Source organism: Nyctereutes procyonoides, unplaced genomic scaffold (assembly GCF_905146905.1).
Source record: "Nyctereutes procyonoides isolate TBG_1078 unplaced genomic scaffold, NYPRO_anot_genome, whole genome shotgun sequence".
NCBI lineage: Eukaryota > Metazoa > Chordata > Mammalia > Carnivora > Canidae > Nyctereutes > Nyctereutes procyonoides.
In genome coordinates this window covers 37,555,636-37,572,444 of record NW_026575043.1, presented here as the reverse complement: position 1 = coordinate 37,572,444, position 16,809 = coordinate 37,555,636, and the positions used below count along the sequence as shown (strand labels likewise).

The window sequence follows — 16,809 nt, the reverse complement described above, 5'->3', positions numbered from 1 at the left end:
CTTTCAACCACCAAAACCAGGCCCCCTCTAAAGATGCCCAGCCTCCTTTCCTTAAGTCACCCTCTCAGTGACATGTTTTCCCTGGGTTCCGACCCCTATCCCCTTCCTCATAATCACACAGTCAAGCATCCTCCCCCTTCCCTAGAGGACACCTTATCTTTGCTCCAGAAGGACACTGTGCCGCCTCCCACAGAATTTCCTTATCACATTCACTATAAACCTTTTGCATGGATGCTGTTCTCTACAATACCACTCTCTCTGATTTAACCTCATCCCAGGGTCTCTTTCTTCACACTAGTATTCATTTCTCTTGGAGACCAACACCATCGATGTGCCCTAGGATCCATCAAGGGCCAAGCATACCCCTTAGCCCACACCTGATGCTGGGGTGACATACCTGGGCACCTACATTATAAATCAAGGGTCTGTATCTGAGATGGAGCTGCTGACATGTCTCTCAACTGATTCATCAACCTAGGAGACTAGTCTGACACCTGAGCTATAACACCAACTCACACACACAGGTATATGCATACAAACAGACATGCATACACATGATGATCACAAAGGCACTGTTATATTTCCAAATACTGCCATGGTGGGGATCTCTCAGGAGTGAACATGAAGAGCTGCAGGATGGGTCTACACAGAATCCCAGGGTGGGACATGAACCCTGGGAGCCAGTGGTCAGCCAGTGACTAATAGGTGTAGGGAGATTCCGGTCCAGGATGAAGTAAGACAAGACACATGGCAAATTCCTGGGAGTGAGTCTGGACAGGAAGTAACAGGCAGATCAGAGAGCTCAGCAAAAGCTCTAACACAGAGTACCACTGTGTTACAGAAAGGAGGAGTCCAGGCCTGTGTGTCCCCTGTGTGAGCAAAGCAGGTGCCGACATCAGGCTTGGATGCAGGAGAAGCTCTGGGTGTCAGGAGCCTTCATATGGTGAAGGTCCAGTAGTAAAAATTAAGTGAAGATCCATTCCAGGGATACACTATGTGTCCTGCATGGTTGGGACACCCTGTGCTAGACATGATTCCAGTTTATGGGACCTGTGTGAACAGAGTCAGTCCAGTGGCCCTCAGACTCCCACACTTGACCTCCTGGCAAAAGAGCTAGAAGTGGTGACTGCCCCCTTGCTGCCAGGCTGCCAGGTCTATCAGGCTGATATTCAGCCCACACACCTACAGGGTGACACCTGCCCTCACACAGCTCAGAAAGGGGAGTCAACACTCACCATCCACTTTTCCTTCCAGAAGATCCATCCAAAGGCAGGGATTTGGGAGCTCAGGGCCTTCTGTAGGGATCTATCTTTTTGGGAGAAATGGGATTCCTCCTAGCCATGTTTCATTCCTGATCCTCAACCCTCAAAGCCTTCTTCTATGTTGAGGATGGGGTGACATCCAGGACACTCCCCACCAGTCCCAAGTCTACAAAGGGGTCCCAGTTCCAATAACTCTGGGTAAAACAGGTCTATTCACCCCTTTCACAAAGGCATCTCACCACACACTGAGGAGACACACAGCTCCTCCCTAACGATGGACTTAGTTGGGAATATCGATGCCATAGCAGTCATCATCTGCAACCCCTCCCCAGGACTGAGGATGGATGGAATCTGAACCTTCCGTGGAATTGAAATTCCTGGTCTCCAGAGGCTAACCCCTGACACATCACCCATCTGCCTGACCAGTACCCGTGACAAGGAGGCTGCCCTTTGGGCCTCCCGAGCAGCTGCAGGTGGGCCTGGGTCAGGGGTGGAGGGGCTGACAGAGGGTTTGTGCTCGAGGCTGTGTCACAGTGTGTTGTGTTCGGCGGAGGCACCCACCTGACCGTCCTTGGTGAGTCTCCCCCTTTCTCTCCTCTTTCGCCTCCACACTACAATTTCTGGCAATGTTTGTCTCCTTTCAATCCTGATGCGGGATGAGGCTGAAGGTCTCTGGGTCTGTGCGTTTGGTCCCCTTTGTCTGCTTCTCATGCTTCCACTGGTTCCACCTTTCAGATATCTCTTTGGACCTTTAGGGGACCAAACCCAGAACCCATCCTGATCTACACTCAGGCCTCCCTGAGTGTCGAGCTCTCTCTCCACTAGGAAAACTTCTCCTCTGGAGTTGGGGATGGTCCTCTCCACACTCAGGGTGTCTGGGCCCCAAAAGTTGAAGAGAATGAGGAACAAAGGATGAGAGAGAGTGAGGCCCGGGCTACCTACAGGGCTATAGGATGAGGGAAGGATTGTGGGGGCTTCTCAGGCTCTGGTCTCTATCTCTGATGAAGCTCCCAGGCAGAAGGCTGTGTGAAGCCCAGGGAGGAGAGCCTTGGCATGGGGACTTGGAGACAAGGAGGGGGAAGAAGGACAAGGGGTCAAAGATGATGTGAGGACTTCAGAGGAGAAGGGAGCCGAGGGTGCTGGGGCCATCCACCTCCACAAGACACTAGAAACCTAGATAGATGCTCACCCTCCCGAGTGGGCCTCAGGGCACTCAGGCAGCAGAGATCCATCCTTTCACAGCCCACCTCAGCTGGAAAGCCCCTTGAGCAGATATTTAGCTCCTGGATCCGTGGTAGTGTCAGGTTGCCGGGATAGTGCTTGCCAGACACTCAGAAATTATAGCACAGACGGACTTCCCTGTAGAACTGCACGGAACAGCAAGACCACTCAGATCAGATGCAGAGCCAGGCACAGATTGAAAATTCATCCATCACAAAGCCCCTCCATCTGCTGGACTCCATGATACCCAGGAAGAGGAACTCACAGCCCCTATCCCTTGAGCATCCCTAGAGGGTTATCTATAGGTTGGAGGGAGAGCCGCTGTGAAGGTGTGGGGTGGCCTAGGGGCATAAATCTACTTCTCACATGGGTAACAGAGCCTTGTAGCCAGGTTTGACCAGCTCAAGAATATCACAAGTAAGTGGCATGTCACATTGAGGCCATGCCCAGGTTCTCGGGGCCATGGACTGCAGGTCTCAGAGGAAGACTGGGAGAGTTAGAAGGATATGTGACCTGGAGAGCCTCAGGCCATGGAGAGGCCCAGAAACTAGAGGATCTGTCACTCAGATTCTCTCCAGCAGAAGGTGGGTGAGCCCACCCATGGCTGACTTGACCTCTAGGAGCAAGGGCCGCCTGCGGCCCAAGACATGGACAGGACACAGCTGTAGCCCCACATCAGGACTCAGGTAGGTGCTGACACAACAAACATCTGCCTTGACCCGCTGGCCTTCCGTCCCCACAGGTCAGCCCAAGGCCTCCCCCTCGGTCACACTCTTCCCGCCCTCCTCTGAGGAGCTCGGCGCCAACAAGGCCACCCTGGTGTGCCTCATCAGCGACTTCTACCCCAGCGGCGTGACGGTGGCCTGGAAGGCAGACGGCAGCCCCGTCACCCAGGGCGTGGAGACCACCAAGCCCTCCAAGCAGAGCAACAACAAGTACGCGGCCAGCAGCTACCTGAGCCTGACGCCTGACAAGTGGAAATCCCACAGCAGCTTCAGCTGCCTGGTCACGCACGAGGGGAGCACCGTGGAGAAGAAGGTGGCCCCCGCAGAGTGCTCTTAGGTTCCCCATGCCCCCCGCCCACCTAAGGGGGCCCGGAGCCTCAGGACCTCCAGGAGGATCTTGCCTCCCATCTGGGTCATCCCAGCCTTTCCCCTGAACCCAGGCAACACTCAATAAAGTGTTCTTCGTTCAATCAGAAATAATGCTCTCTTTTCTTTTGGTTTATCATTTTGTGTCCTCAACTCAACCATTTTTAGGTCGAACCTCATTTCTAGACTTTAAGGGAAGGACTCTAGAGGAGGGTCTTCAGGTGTTGGTTGTTTCACTCTCACCAGATCTGGCAGACAATATTCAATAATAAGAATTATCATAAGGACAAGCTAGATAGAAAAGTCACCACCACAAGGCTCTATGTTTCCTTTAATGTGGACCACCTACCCTGCCAATCACAGCTACCCTCACTCACCTGGGGCCCCCACCGCTTCTGGAAATATTTCTGAGCTTCTCCCTGGACCTGAGCTTTCAACCACCAAAACCAGGCCCCCTCTAAAGATGCCCAGCCTCCTTTCCTTAAGTCACCCTCTCAGTGACATGTTTTCCCTGGGTTCCGACCCCTATCCCCTTCCTCATAATCACACAGTCAAGCATCCTCCCCCTTCCCTAGAGGACACCTTATCTTTGCTCCAGAAGGACACTGTGCCGCCTCCCACAGAATTTCCTTATCACATTCACTATAAACCTTTTGCATGGATGCTGTTCTCTACAATACCACTCTCTCTGATTTAACCTCATCCCAGGGTCTCTTTCTTCACACTAGTATTCATTTCTCTTGGAGACCAACACCATCGATGTGCCCTAGGATCCATCAAGGGCCAAGCATACCCCTTAGCCCACACCTGATGCTGGGGTGACATACCTGGGCACCTACATTATAAATCAAGGGTCTGTATCTGAGATGGAGCTGCTGACATGTCTCTCAACTGATTCATCAACCTAGGAGACTAGTCTGACACCTGAGCTATAACACCAACTCACACACACAGGTATATGCATACAAACAGACATGCATACACATGATGATCACAAAGGCACTGTTATATTTCCAAATACTGCCATGGTGGGGATCTCTCAGGAGTGAACATGAAGAGCTGCAGGATGGGTCTACACAGAATCCCAGGGTGGGACATGAACCCTGGGAGCCAGTGGTCAGCCAGTGACTAATAGGTGTAGGGAGATTCCGGTCCAGGATGAAGTAAGACAAGACACATGGCAAATTCCTGGGAGTGAGTCTGGACAGGAAGTAACAGGCAGATCAGAGAGCTCAGCAAAAGCTCTAACACAGAGTACCACTGTGTTACAGAAAGGAGGAGTCCAGGCCTGTGTGTCCCCTGTGTGAGCAAAGCAGGTGCCGACATCAGGCTTGGATGCAGGAGAAGCTCTGGGTGTCAGGAGCCTTCATATGGTGAAGGTCCAGTAGTAAAAATTAAGTGAAGATCCATTCCAGGGATACACTATGTGTCCTGCATGGTTGGGACACCCTGTGCTAGACATGATTCCAGTTTATGGGACCTGTGTGAACAGAGTCAGTCCAGTGGCCCTCAGACTCCCACACTTGACCTCCTGGCAAAAGAGCTAGAAGTGGTGACTGCCCCCTTGCTGCCAGGCTGCCAGGTCTATCAGGCTGATATTCAGCCCACACACCTACAGGGTGACACCTGCCCTCACACAGCTCAGAAAGGGGAGTCAACACTCACCATCCACTTTTCCTTCCAGAAGATCCATCCAAAGGCAGGGATTTGGGAGCTCAGGGCCTTCTGTAGGGATCTATCTTTTTGGGAGAAATGGGATTCCTCCTAGCCATGTTTCATTCCTGATCCTCAACCCTCAAAGCCTTCTTCTATGTTGAGGATGGGGTGACATCCAGGACACTCCCCACCAGTCCCAAGTCTACAAAGGGGTCCCAGTTCCAACAACTCTGGGTAAAACAGGTCTATTCACCCCTTTCACAAAGGCATCTCACCACACACTGAGGAGACACACAGCTCCTCCCTAACGATGGACTTAGTTGGGAATATCGATGCCATAGCAGTCATCATCTGCAACCCCTCCCCAGGACTGAGGATGGATGGAATCTGAACCTTCCGTGGAATTGAAATTCCTGGTCTCCAGAGGCTAACCCCTGACACATCACCCATCTGCCTGACCAGTACCCGTGACAAGGAGGCTGCCCTTTGGGCCTCCCGAGCAGCTGCAGGTGGGCCTGGGTCAGGGGTGGAGGGGCTGACAGAGGGTTTGTGCTCGAGGCTGTGTCACAGTGTGTTGTGTTCGGCGGAGGCACCCACCTGACCGTCCTTGGTGAGTCTCCCCCTTTCTCTCCTCTTTCGCCTCCACACTACAATTTCTGGCAATGTTTGTCTCCTTTCAATCCTGATGCGGGATGAGGCTGAAGGTCTCTGGGTCTGTGCGTTTGGTCCCCTTTGTCTGCTTCTCATGCTTCCACTGGTTCCACCTTTCAGATATCTCTTTGGACCTTTAGGGGACCAAACCCAGAACCCATCCTGATCTACACTCAGGCCTCCCTGAGTGTCGAGCTCTCTCTCCACTAGGAAAACTTCTCCTCTGGAGTTGGGGATGGTCCTCTCCACACTCAGGGTGTCTGGGCCCCAAAAGTTGAAGAGAATGAGGAACAAAGGATGAGAGAGAGTGAGGCCCGGGCTACCTACAGGGCTATAGGATGAGGGAAGGATTGTGGGGGCTTCTCAGGCTCTGGTCTCTATCTCTGATGAAGCTCCCAGGCAGAAGGCTGTGTGAAGCCCAGGGAGGAGAGCCTTGGCATGGGGACTTGGAGACAAGGAGGGGGAAGAAGGACAAGGGGTCAAAGATGATGTGAGGACTTCAGAGGAGAAGGGAGCCGAGGGTGCTGGGGCCATCCACCTCCACAAGACACTAGAAACCTAGATAGATGCTCACCCTCCCGAGTGGGCCTCAGGGCACTCAGGCAGCAGAGATCCATCCTTTCACAGCCCACCTCAGCTGGAAAGCCCCTTGAGCAGATATTTAGCTCCTGGATCCGTGGTAGTGTCAGGTTGCCGGGATAGTGCTTGCCAGACACTCAGAAATTATAGCACAGACGGACTTCCCTGTAGAACTGCACGGAACAGCAAGACCACTCAGATCAGATGCAGAGCCAGGCACAGATTGAAAATTCATCCATCACAAAGCCCCTCCATCTGCTGGACTCCATGATACCCAGGAAGAGGAACTCACAGCCCCTATCCCTTGAGCATCCCTAGAGGGTTATCTATAGGTTGGAGGGAGAGCCGCTGTGAAGGTGTGAGGTGGCCTAGGGGCATAAATCTACTTCTCACATGGGTAACAGAGCCTTGTAGCCAGGTTTGACCAGCTCAAGAATATCCCAAGTAAGTGGCATGTCACATTGAGGCCATGCCCAGGTTCTCGGGGCCATGGACTGCAGGTCTCAGAGGAAGACTGGGAGAGTTAGAAGGATATGTGACCTGGAGAGCCTCAGGCCATGGAGAGGCCCAGAAACTAGAGGATCTGTCACTCAGATTCTCTCCAGCAGAAGGTGGGTGAGCCTACCCATGGCTGACTTGACCTCTAGGAGCAAGGGCCGCCTGCGGCCCAAGACATGGACAGGACACAGCTGTAGCCCCACATCAGGACTCAGGTAGGTGCTGACACAACAAACATCTGCCTTGACCCGCTGGCCTTCCGTCCCCACAGGTCAGCCCAAGGCCTCCCCCTCGGTCACACTCTTCCCGCCCTCCTCTGAGGAGCTCGGCGCCAACAAGGCCACCCTGGTGTGCCTCATCAGCGACTTCTACCCCAGCGGCGTGACGGTGGCCTGGAAGGCAGACGGCAGCCCCGTCACCCAGGGCGTGGAGACCACCAAGCCCTCCAAGCAGAGCAACAACAAGTACGCGGCCAGCAGCTACCTGAGCCTGACGCCTGACAAGTGGAAATCCCACAGCAGCTTCAGCTGCCTGGTCACGCACGAGGGGAGCACCGTGGAGAAGAAGGTGGCCCCCGCAGAGTGCTCTTAGGTTCCCCATGCCCCCCGCCCACCTAAGGGGGCCCGGAGCCTCAGGACCTCCAGGAGGATCTTGCCTCCCATCTGGGTCATCCCGCCCTTCTCCCCGCACCCAGGCAGCACTCAATAAAGTGTCCTTCCTTCAATCAGAAATCGCGCTCTCTGCTCATTTGGATTTTACACTTTGTGTCTGATCTCAACTATCTTTAAGGGTGAACATCATTCCTTTGACTGTGTACAAAGGCGCCAGCAGAAGGCATTCTCATGTTTTTGTGGGGGATTAATTGGCCAAGAATTGCAGGAGAATTTTCCCGAACAGTATATGCCAGTAGCAAAACAAGATTAAAGACTCTCCTCCACAATAGGTCGGTGCATTCTTTTCTTTGTGTGGACCATGTGCCCGGCCAGTCATAGCTGCCTTCATTGACCTTAGGTCCCCATAGCTTCTGGAATATGTGCTGATCTCCTCCCTGGACCTGGGCTTTCGACAGCTGGAAGTAGCCCTCCTCTTAAGATGCCTATTAAGGTCCCCTCTCAGTAACATTTTTCCCTGGATTCCTACTCCGTGTGGACCTTCCCCATCTTCACAGCCTAGAACATCCTCCTTTCCTTAGGGGACCCTCCTTGCCAGGTTCCCTAGGGACGCTGTTTGTGCCCCCTCCCACAGACTGTCCCTGTCACACTCACTAAAAGGCCCTCTGCCTGGACCCTCGTAACTCACACTCACATTCCCACTGGTGGCACCTCCTCCCAGTGTCTCTTGCTTCCCACTAGTATTGATGTTCCCTGGGAGATAGATGCCACCTATGTTTTCTAGGACCCCTCAGATTAGGCCAACCCACGATCCACCCCTTGTGCTGGCTTGACCTGCCTGGGCCTCTGTGTTAGAAATCCAGGATCAGATTCAGGGAATGAGCTGCTGACAAGTCTCTCAACTGACTCATCTGCCTAGGAACCTAGTGTGAGATCTGAGCTGTAAGACACATACATACACACACAGGTACAAATGAATACAAACAATATGCACACACATGATGATCACAAACACACTGGTCCATTTCCAAACACTGCTAAGGTAGGCATCCCTCAGGAAGGTTCAGGAAGACCTGGGGGATGGGTCTACACAGAGTCCCAGCGTGGGACATGAGCAAAGAAAACCCAGTCACTCACTGCAGTCCCCATAGAGCCATCCAGTGACAAATAAGGAGGCCAGGGAGATTCTGGTCCAGGATGGAGTGAGACAGGAGACATGACATGATGAGCTCCTGGGAGTGAGTCTGGACAGGAAGTAGCAGACAGATCAGGGAGGACAGCAGGACTACTGGCTGGCGGGCCACTGTGTCACAGAAAGGATACCAGGCCTGTATGTACCTTGTGTGAGCTCATTAGGTGACATCCCCAGGCCATGATGCAGGCAGAGACCTGGGTGTCATAACACCCCCACAACATGAAGGTCACTTGTAAGAGTACAGTATGTGTCCTGCCTGGTGGGGCCACCGTGTGCAAATGATGCTTCCTGTACATGAGGGATGTGGGATTCTGAGGTGGTTAAAGTGTCTGTCAGACTCTCACACTTGGGCTCAGGGCAAAATTTCTGGAAGCAGTGACTGCCCCTCCACCCACCTGGGGCCTGGCAGGTCTATCCAGCTGACAAGCAGCCCACATACCTACACTCCTCCAGGTGACACCTGCCCTCCTCCAACTCAGTATGGGGACTAAACACTCACCATCTACTATACCTTCCACAAGATCCTGCCAAAGGAATGGTGCTGGAGCTTAGGCCCTGTGGAGAGATCTATCTGCTTGGGAGAAACAGGATTCTCCTCCCATCCAGTTCCCATTCCTGACCCCAAACTCCCTCAGACTCCTGTGCTGTAGATGTGGTGGCACTCAGGACACTCCCCCACCAGTCCCAAGTCTGCAAAGGGGTCCCAGCTCCATCATATCCCTGTGTGAAACAGGCCTGCTCACCCCTTCCACAATGACATACTGACACACACTGAGGAGACACACAGCTCCTCCCTAACGATGGACTTAGCTGGGAATTTCGATGACATACCCAGACATCCTCTGCAACCCCTCCCCAGGACTGAGGATGGATGGAATCTGAACCTTCCATGGAAATGAAATTCCTGGTCTCCAGGGGCAACCTCCTCACCACACACCCCCATCTGCCCAACCAGCACCCGTGACAAGGAGGCTGCCCTTTGGGCCTCCCGAGCAGCTGCAGGTGGGCCTGGGTCAGGGGTGGAGGGGCTGACAGAGGGTTTCTGTTCGGGGCTGTGTCACAGTGTGCTGTGTTCGGCGGAGGCACCCACCTGACCGTCCTCGGTGAGTCTACCCCTTTCTCGCCTCCTTGGCACCCACTCTACAATTTCAGGTGATGCTTCTCTCCTTTCCAACTTGATGAAGGCTGAGGCTAAAGGTCTGTGGGGTCTATGCCTTTCGTCCGCTTCGTCTGGCCCTCGTGCCTCCACTGCTCCCACCTTGTCAGATGTTGTACTGGAGCTGCAGGGGACCAGCCCCAAAATCCTTCCTGATGTACACTCAGGTCTCACTGTGTGTCCAGCCCTCTACCCACAGGACCTTCTTCTCTGGACTAGGGGGTGGTCGGTTCCCCAGTCAGGGTCTATTAGAATCATGAATGTGAGGGGAAATGAGGGGAGATGGATAAGGAAGAGGGATGCTCAGACTGCCAGCAGGGCTATAAGGTGATGGAAGGATTGTGGGGGCTGCTCAGGTGCTGGCCTCTGTCTCTGGCGGAGGGGGGTCCCGGGCAGAGGGCTGCATGGGCACAATGAGGAGAGCCTTGATATGGGGACTCGGAGACAAGGAGGGGGAAGCAGGACAAGGGGTAAAGGATAAAGCAAGGACTTGAGAGAATGGAGCCCAGGGTGATGGGACCATCCACCATGTAGGGATACTTAGACACCAAGAATAGGACCGGTCTAGGAAACTCTGGCAGCAGAGGTCCATCCCCGCAAAGCCCACTACATCTGGAGAGCCCCTGAGAAGATATTGGACCCGAGGTCCCTGATAGGGACAGGTGACGGAGATAGTACTGCTAGGTACCCGGGAATGCTAGGAGAGATAGACCGCCAGGTTTTCACAGAAGAGGGAGACCCTCAGAACAGACACAGCCCCATCCTCAGAACTGGAAATTCACTTGACACGAAAAACTTCCCCTACTGGACTCCCTGCGTTCAAGAACCAGAGTTCACAGCCCATCCCATTCAGCAACCCTAGAAGGTGGGTATCTAGGGAGGTGGGCAAGGCTGCTGTGAAGGTATGAGGTGGCCTGGAGGCAGGAAACAGACTCTTCACATGGGTAACAGAGCCCTGCAACCCAGAGATGCCAGCTCTAGGAAATCCTGGGTAAGCGACCTGGGGGATGTCACCTGAGACCTGTGTCCAAGCACACACAGAGTGAGAAAGAAAGCAGGGTCTCGGGGTCATTGACATCTAGTCTTGGGGGTAGACTGAGTAGATTAGAAGGATATATGATGTGGAGAGACCCTGGGGCCATGCAGAGGCCCAGAAACTAGAGGATCTGTCACTCAGATTCTCTCCAGCAGAAGGTGGGTGAGCCCACCCATGGCTGACTTGACCTCTAGGAGCAAGGGCCGCCTGCGGCCCAAGACATGGACAGGACACAGCTGTAGCCCCACATCAGGACTCAGGTAGGTGCTGACACAACAAACATCTGCCTTGACCCGCTGGCCTTCCGTCCCCACAGGTCAGCCCAAGGCCTCCCCCTCGGTCACACTCTTCCCGCCCTCCTCTGAGGAGCTCGGCGCCAACAAGGCCACCCTGGTGTGCCTCATCAGCGACTTCTACCCCAGCGGCGTGACGGTGGCCTGGAAGGCAGACGGCAGCCCCGTCACCCAGGGCGTGGAGACCACCAAGCCCTCCAAGCAGAGCAACAACAAGTACGCGGCCAGCAGCTACCTGAGCCTGACGCCTGACAAGTGGAAATCCCACAGCAGCTTCAGCTGCCTGGTCACGCACGAGGGGAGCACCGTGGAGAAGAAGGTGGCCCCCGCAGAGTGCTCTTAGGTTCCCCATGCCCCCCGCCCACCTAAGGGGGCCCGGAGCCTCAGGACCTCCAGGAGGATCTTGCCTCCCATCTGAGTCATCCCAGCCTTTCCCCTTGAACCCAGGCAACACTCAATAAAGTGTTCTTTGTTCAATCAGAAATAATGCTCTCTTTTCTTTTGGTTTATCATTTTGTGTCCTCAACTCAACCATTTTTACGTCGAACCTCATTTCTAGACTTTAAGGGAAGGACTCTAGAGGAGGGTCTTCAGGTGTTGGTTGTTTCACTCTCACCAGATCTGGCAGACAATATTCAATAATAAGAATTATCATAAGGACAAGCTAGATAGAAAAGTCACCACCACAAGGCTCTATGTTTCCTTTAATGTGGACCACCTACCCTGCCAATCACAGCTACCCTCACTCACCTGGGGCCCCCACCGCTTCTGGAAATATTTCTGAGCTTCTCCCTGGACCTGAGCTTTCAACCACCAAAACCAGGCCCCCTCTAAAGATGCCCAGCCTCCTTTCCTTAAGTCACCCTCTCAGTGACATGTTTTCCCTGGGTTCCGACCCCTATCCCCTTCCTCATAATCACACAGTCAAGCATCCTCCCCCTTCCCTAGAGGACACCTTATCTTTGCTCCAGAAGGACACTGTGCCGCCTCCCACAGAATTTCCTTATCACATTCACTATAAACCTTTTGCATGGATGCTGTTCTCTACAATACCACTCTCTCTGATTTAACCTCATCCCAGGGTCTCTTTCTTCACACTAGTATTCATTTCTCTTGGAGACCAACACCATCGATGTGCCCTAGGATCCATCAAGGGCCAAGCATACCCCTTAGCCCACACCTGATGCTGGGGTGACATACCTGGGCACCTACATTATAAATCAAGGGTCTGTATCTGAGATGGAGCTGCTGACATGTCTCTCAACTGATTCATCAACCTAGGAGACTAGTCTGACACCTGAGCTATAACACCAACTCACACACACAGGTATATGCATACAAACAGACATGCATACACATGATGATCACAAAGGCACTGTTATATTTCCAAATACTGCCATGGTGGGGATCTCTCAGGAGTGAACATGAAGAGCTGCAGGATGGGTCTACACAGAATCCCAGGGTGGGACATGAACCCTGGGAGCCAGTGGTCAGCCAGTGACTAATAGGTGTAGGGAGATTCCGGTCCAGGATGAAGTAAGACAAGACACATGGCAAATTCCTGGGAGTGAGTCTGGACAGGAAGTAACAGGCAGATCAGAGAGCTCAGCAAAAGCTCTAACACAGAGTACCACTGTGTTACAGAAAGGAGGAGTCCAGGCCTGTGTGTCCCCTGTGTGAGCAAAGCAGGTGCCGACATCAGGCTTGGATGCAGGAGAAGCTCTGGGTGTCAGGAGCCTTCATATGGTGAAGGTCCAGTAGTAAAAATTAAGTGAAGATCCATTCCAGGGATACACTATGTGTCCTGCATGGTTGGGACACCCTGTGCTAGACATGATTCCAGTTTATGGGACCTGTGTGAACAGAGTCAGTCCAGTGGCCCTCAGACTCCCACACTTGACCTCCTGGCAAAAGAGCTAGAAGTGGTGACTGCCCCCTTGCTGCCAGGCTGCCAGGTCTATCAGGCTGATATTCAGCCCACACACCTACAGGGTGACACCTGCCCTCACACAGCTCAGAAAGGGGAGTCAACACTCACCATCCACTTTTCCTTCCAGAAGATCCATCCAAAGGCAGGGATTTGGGAGCTCAGGGCCTTCTGTAGGGATCTATCTTTTTGGGAGAAATGGGATTCCTCCTAGCCATGTTTCATTCCTGATCCTCAACCCTCAAAGCCTTCTTCTATGTTGAGGATGGGGTGACATCCAGGACACTCCCCACCAGTCCCAAGTCTACAAAGGGGTCCCAGTTCCAATAACTCTGGGTAAAACAGGTCTATTCACCCCTTTCACAAAGGCATCTCACCACACACTGAGGAGACACACAGCTCCTCCCTAACGATGGACTTAGTTGGGAATATCGATGCCATAGCAGTCATCATCTGCAACCCCTCCCCAGGACTGAGGATGGATGGAATCTGAACCTTCCGTGGAATTGAAATTCCTGGTCTCCAGAGGCTAACCCCTGACACATCACCCATCTGCCTGACCAGTACCCGTGACAAGGAGGCTGCCCTTTGGGCCTCCCGAGCAGCTGCAGGTGGGCCTGGGTCAGGGGTGGAGGGGCTGACAGAGGGTTTGTGCTCGAGGCTGTGTCACAGTGTGTTGTGTTCGGCGGAGGCACCCACCTGACCGTCCTTGGTGAGTCTCCCCCTTTCTCTCCTCTTTCGCCTCCACACTACAATTTCTGGCAATGTTTGTCTCCTTTCAATCCTGATGCGGGATGAGGCTGAAGGTCTCTGGGTCTGTGCGTTTGGTCCCCTTTGTCTGCTTCTCATGCTTCCACTGGTTCCACCTTTCAGATATCTCTTTGGACCTTTAGGGGACCAAACCCAGAACCCATCCTGATCTACACTCAGGCCTCCCTGAGTGTCGAGCTCTCTCTCCACTAGGAAAACTTCTCCTCTGGAGTTGGGGATGGTCCTCTCCACACTCAGGGTGTCTGGGCCCCAAAAGTTGAAGAGAATGAGGAACAAAGGATGAGAGAGAGTGAGGCCCGGGCTACCTACAGGGCTATAGGATGAGGGAAGGATTGTGGGGGCTTCTCAGGCTCTGGTCTCTATCTCTGATGAAGCTCCCAGGCAGAAGGCTGTGTGAAGCCCAGGGAGGAGAGCCTTGGCATGGGGACTTGGAGACAAGGAGGGGGAAGAAGGACAAGGGGTCAAAGATGATGTGAGGACTTCAGAGGAGAAGGGAGCCGAGGGTGCTGGGGCCATCCACCTCCACAAGACACTAGAAACCTAGATAGATGCTCACCCTCCCGAGTGGGCCTCAGGGCACTCAGGCAGCAGAGATCCATCCTTTCACAGCCCACCTCAGCTGGAAAGCCCCTTGAGCAGATATTTAGCTCCTGGATCCGTGGTAGTGTCAGGTTGCCGGGATAGTGCTTGCCAGACACTCAGAAATTATAGCACAGACGGACTTCCCTGTAGAACTGCACGGAACAGCAAGACCACTCAGATCAGATGCAGAGCCAGGCACAGATTGAAAATTCATCCATCACAAAGCCCCTCCATCTGCTGGACTCCATGATACCCAGGAAGAGGAACTCACAGCCCCTATCCCTTGAGCATCCCTAGAGGGTTATCTATAGGTTGGAGGGAGAGCCGCTGTGAAGGTGTGGGGTGGCCTAGGGGCATAAATCTACTTCTCACATGGGTAACAGAGCCTTGTAGCCAGGTTTGACCAGCTCAAGAATATCCCAAGTAAGTGGCATGTCACATTGAGGCCATGCCCAGGTTCTCGGGGCCATGGACTGCAGGTCTCAGAGGAAGACTGGGAGAGTTAGAAGGATATGTGACCTGGAGAGCCTCAGGCCATGGAGAGGCCCAGAAACTAGAGGATCTGTCACTCAGATTCTCTCCAGCAGAAGGTGGGTGAGCCTACCCATGGCTGACTTGACCTCTAGGAGCAAGGGCCGCCTGAGGCCCAAGACATGGACAGGACACAGCTGTAGCCCCACATCAGGACTCAGGTAGGTGCTGACACAACAAACATCTGCCTTGACCCGCTGGCCTTCCGTCCCCACAGGTCAGCCCAAGGCCTCCCCCTCGGTCACACTCTTCCCGCCCTCCTCTGAGGAGCTCGGCGCCAACAAGGCCACCCTGGTGTGCCTCATCAGCGACTTCTACCCCAGCGGCGTGACGGTGGCCTGGAAGGCAGACGGCAGCCCCGTCACCCAGGGCGTGGAGACCACCAAGCCCTCCAAGCAGAGCAACAACAAGTACGCGGCCAGCAGCTACCTGAGCCTGACGCCTGACAAGTGGAAATCCCACAGCAGCTTCAGCTGCCTGGTCACGCACGAGGGGAGCACCGTGGAGAAGAAGGTGGCCCCCGCAGAGTGCTCTTAGGTTCCCCATGCCCCCCGCCCACCTAAGGGGGCCCGGAGCCTCAGGACCTCCAGGAGGATCTTGCCTCCCATCTGGGTCATCCCGCCCTTCTCCCCGCACCCAGGCAGCACTCAATAAAGTGTCCTTCCTTCAATCAGAAATCGCGCTCTCTGCTCATTTGGATTTTACACTTTGTGTCTGATCTCAACTATCTTTAAGGGTGAACATCATTCCTTTGACTGTGTACAAAGGCGCCAGCAGAAGGCATTCTCATGTTTTTGTGGGGGATTAATTGGCCAAGAATTGCAGGAGAATTTTCCCGAACAGTATATGCCAGTAGCAAAACAAGATTAAAGACTCTCCTCCACAATAGGTCGGTGCATTCTTTTCTTTGTGTGGACCATGTGCCCGGCCAGTCATAGCTGCCTTCATTGACCTTAGGTCCCCATAGCTTCTGGAATATGTGCTGATCTCCTCCCTGGACCTGGGCTTTCGACAGCTGGAAGTAGCCCTCCTCTTAAGATGCCTATTAAGGTCCCCTCTCCCTCTCAGTAACATTTTTCCCTGGATTCCTACTCCGTGTGGACCTTCCCCATCTTCACAGCCTAGAACATCCTCCTTTCCTTAGGGGACCCTCCTTGCCAGGTTCCCTAGGGACGCTGTTTGTGCCCCCTCCCACAGACTGTCCCTGTCACACTCACTAAAAGGCCCTCTGCCTGGACCCTCGTAACTCACACTCACATTCCCACTGGTGGCACCTCCTCCCAGTGTCTCTTGCTTCCCACTAGTATTGATGTTCCCTGGGAGATAGATGCCACCTATGTTTTCTAGGACCCCTCAGATTAGGCCAACCCACGATCCACCCCTTGTGCTGGCTTGACCTGCCTGGGCCTCTGTGTTAGAAATCCAGGATCAGATTCAGGGAATGAGCTGCTGACAAGTCTCTCAACTGACTCATCTGCCTAGGAACCTAGTGTGAGATCTGAGCTGTAAGACACATACATACACACACAGGTACAAATGAATACAAACAATATGCACACACATGATGATCACAAACACACTGGTCCATTTCCAAACACTGCTAAGGTAGGCATCCCTCAGGAAGGTTCAGGAAGACCTGGGGGATGGGTCTACACAGAGTCCCAGCGTGGGACATGAGCAAAGAAAACCCAGTCACTCACTGCAGTCCCCATAGAGCCATCCAGTGACAAATAAGGAGGCCAGGGAGAT

The 16,809-nt window shown here is 53.5% G+C and overlaps 4 gene segments (V, D, J or C); all 4 read left to right on the top strand.

The window, feature by feature from the left end:
• The first annotated feature begins 1,536 nt into the window (after window positions 1-1,536).
• LOC129508258 (immunoglobulin lambda constant 7-like) lies at window positions 1,537-3,640 on the top strand. The segment is given in 4 exon segments: window positions 1,537-1,579; window positions 1,689-1,735; window positions 1,797-1,836; window positions 3,226-3,640. Coding segments are annotated over 4 exon segments (450 nt in total).
• Window positions 3,641-5,540: 1,900 nt separating this feature from the next.
• On the top strand, window positions 5,541-7,687 carry LOC129508257 (immunoglobulin lambda constant 7-like). The segment is given in 4 exon segments: window positions 5,541-5,583; window positions 5,693-5,739; window positions 5,801-5,840; window positions 7,230-7,687. Coding segments are annotated over 4 exon segments (450 nt in total).
• A 1,106-nt stretch (window positions 7,688-8,793) lies between these two features.
• LOC129508256 (immunoglobulin lambda constant 7-like) lies at window positions 8,794-11,689 on the top strand. The segment is given in 3 exon segments: window positions 8,794-8,807; window positions 9,761-9,867; window positions 11,273-11,689. Coding segments are annotated over 3 exon segments (441 nt in total).
• A 1,899-nt stretch (window positions 11,690-13,588) lies between these two features.
• LOC129508255 (immunoglobulin lambda constant 7-like) lies at window positions 13,589-15,735 on the top strand. The segment is given in 4 exon segments: window positions 13,589-13,631; window positions 13,741-13,787; window positions 13,849-13,888; window positions 15,278-15,735. Coding segments are annotated over 4 exon segments (450 nt in total).
• The last annotated feature ends 1,074 nt before the right edge of the window (window positions 15,736-16,809 follow it).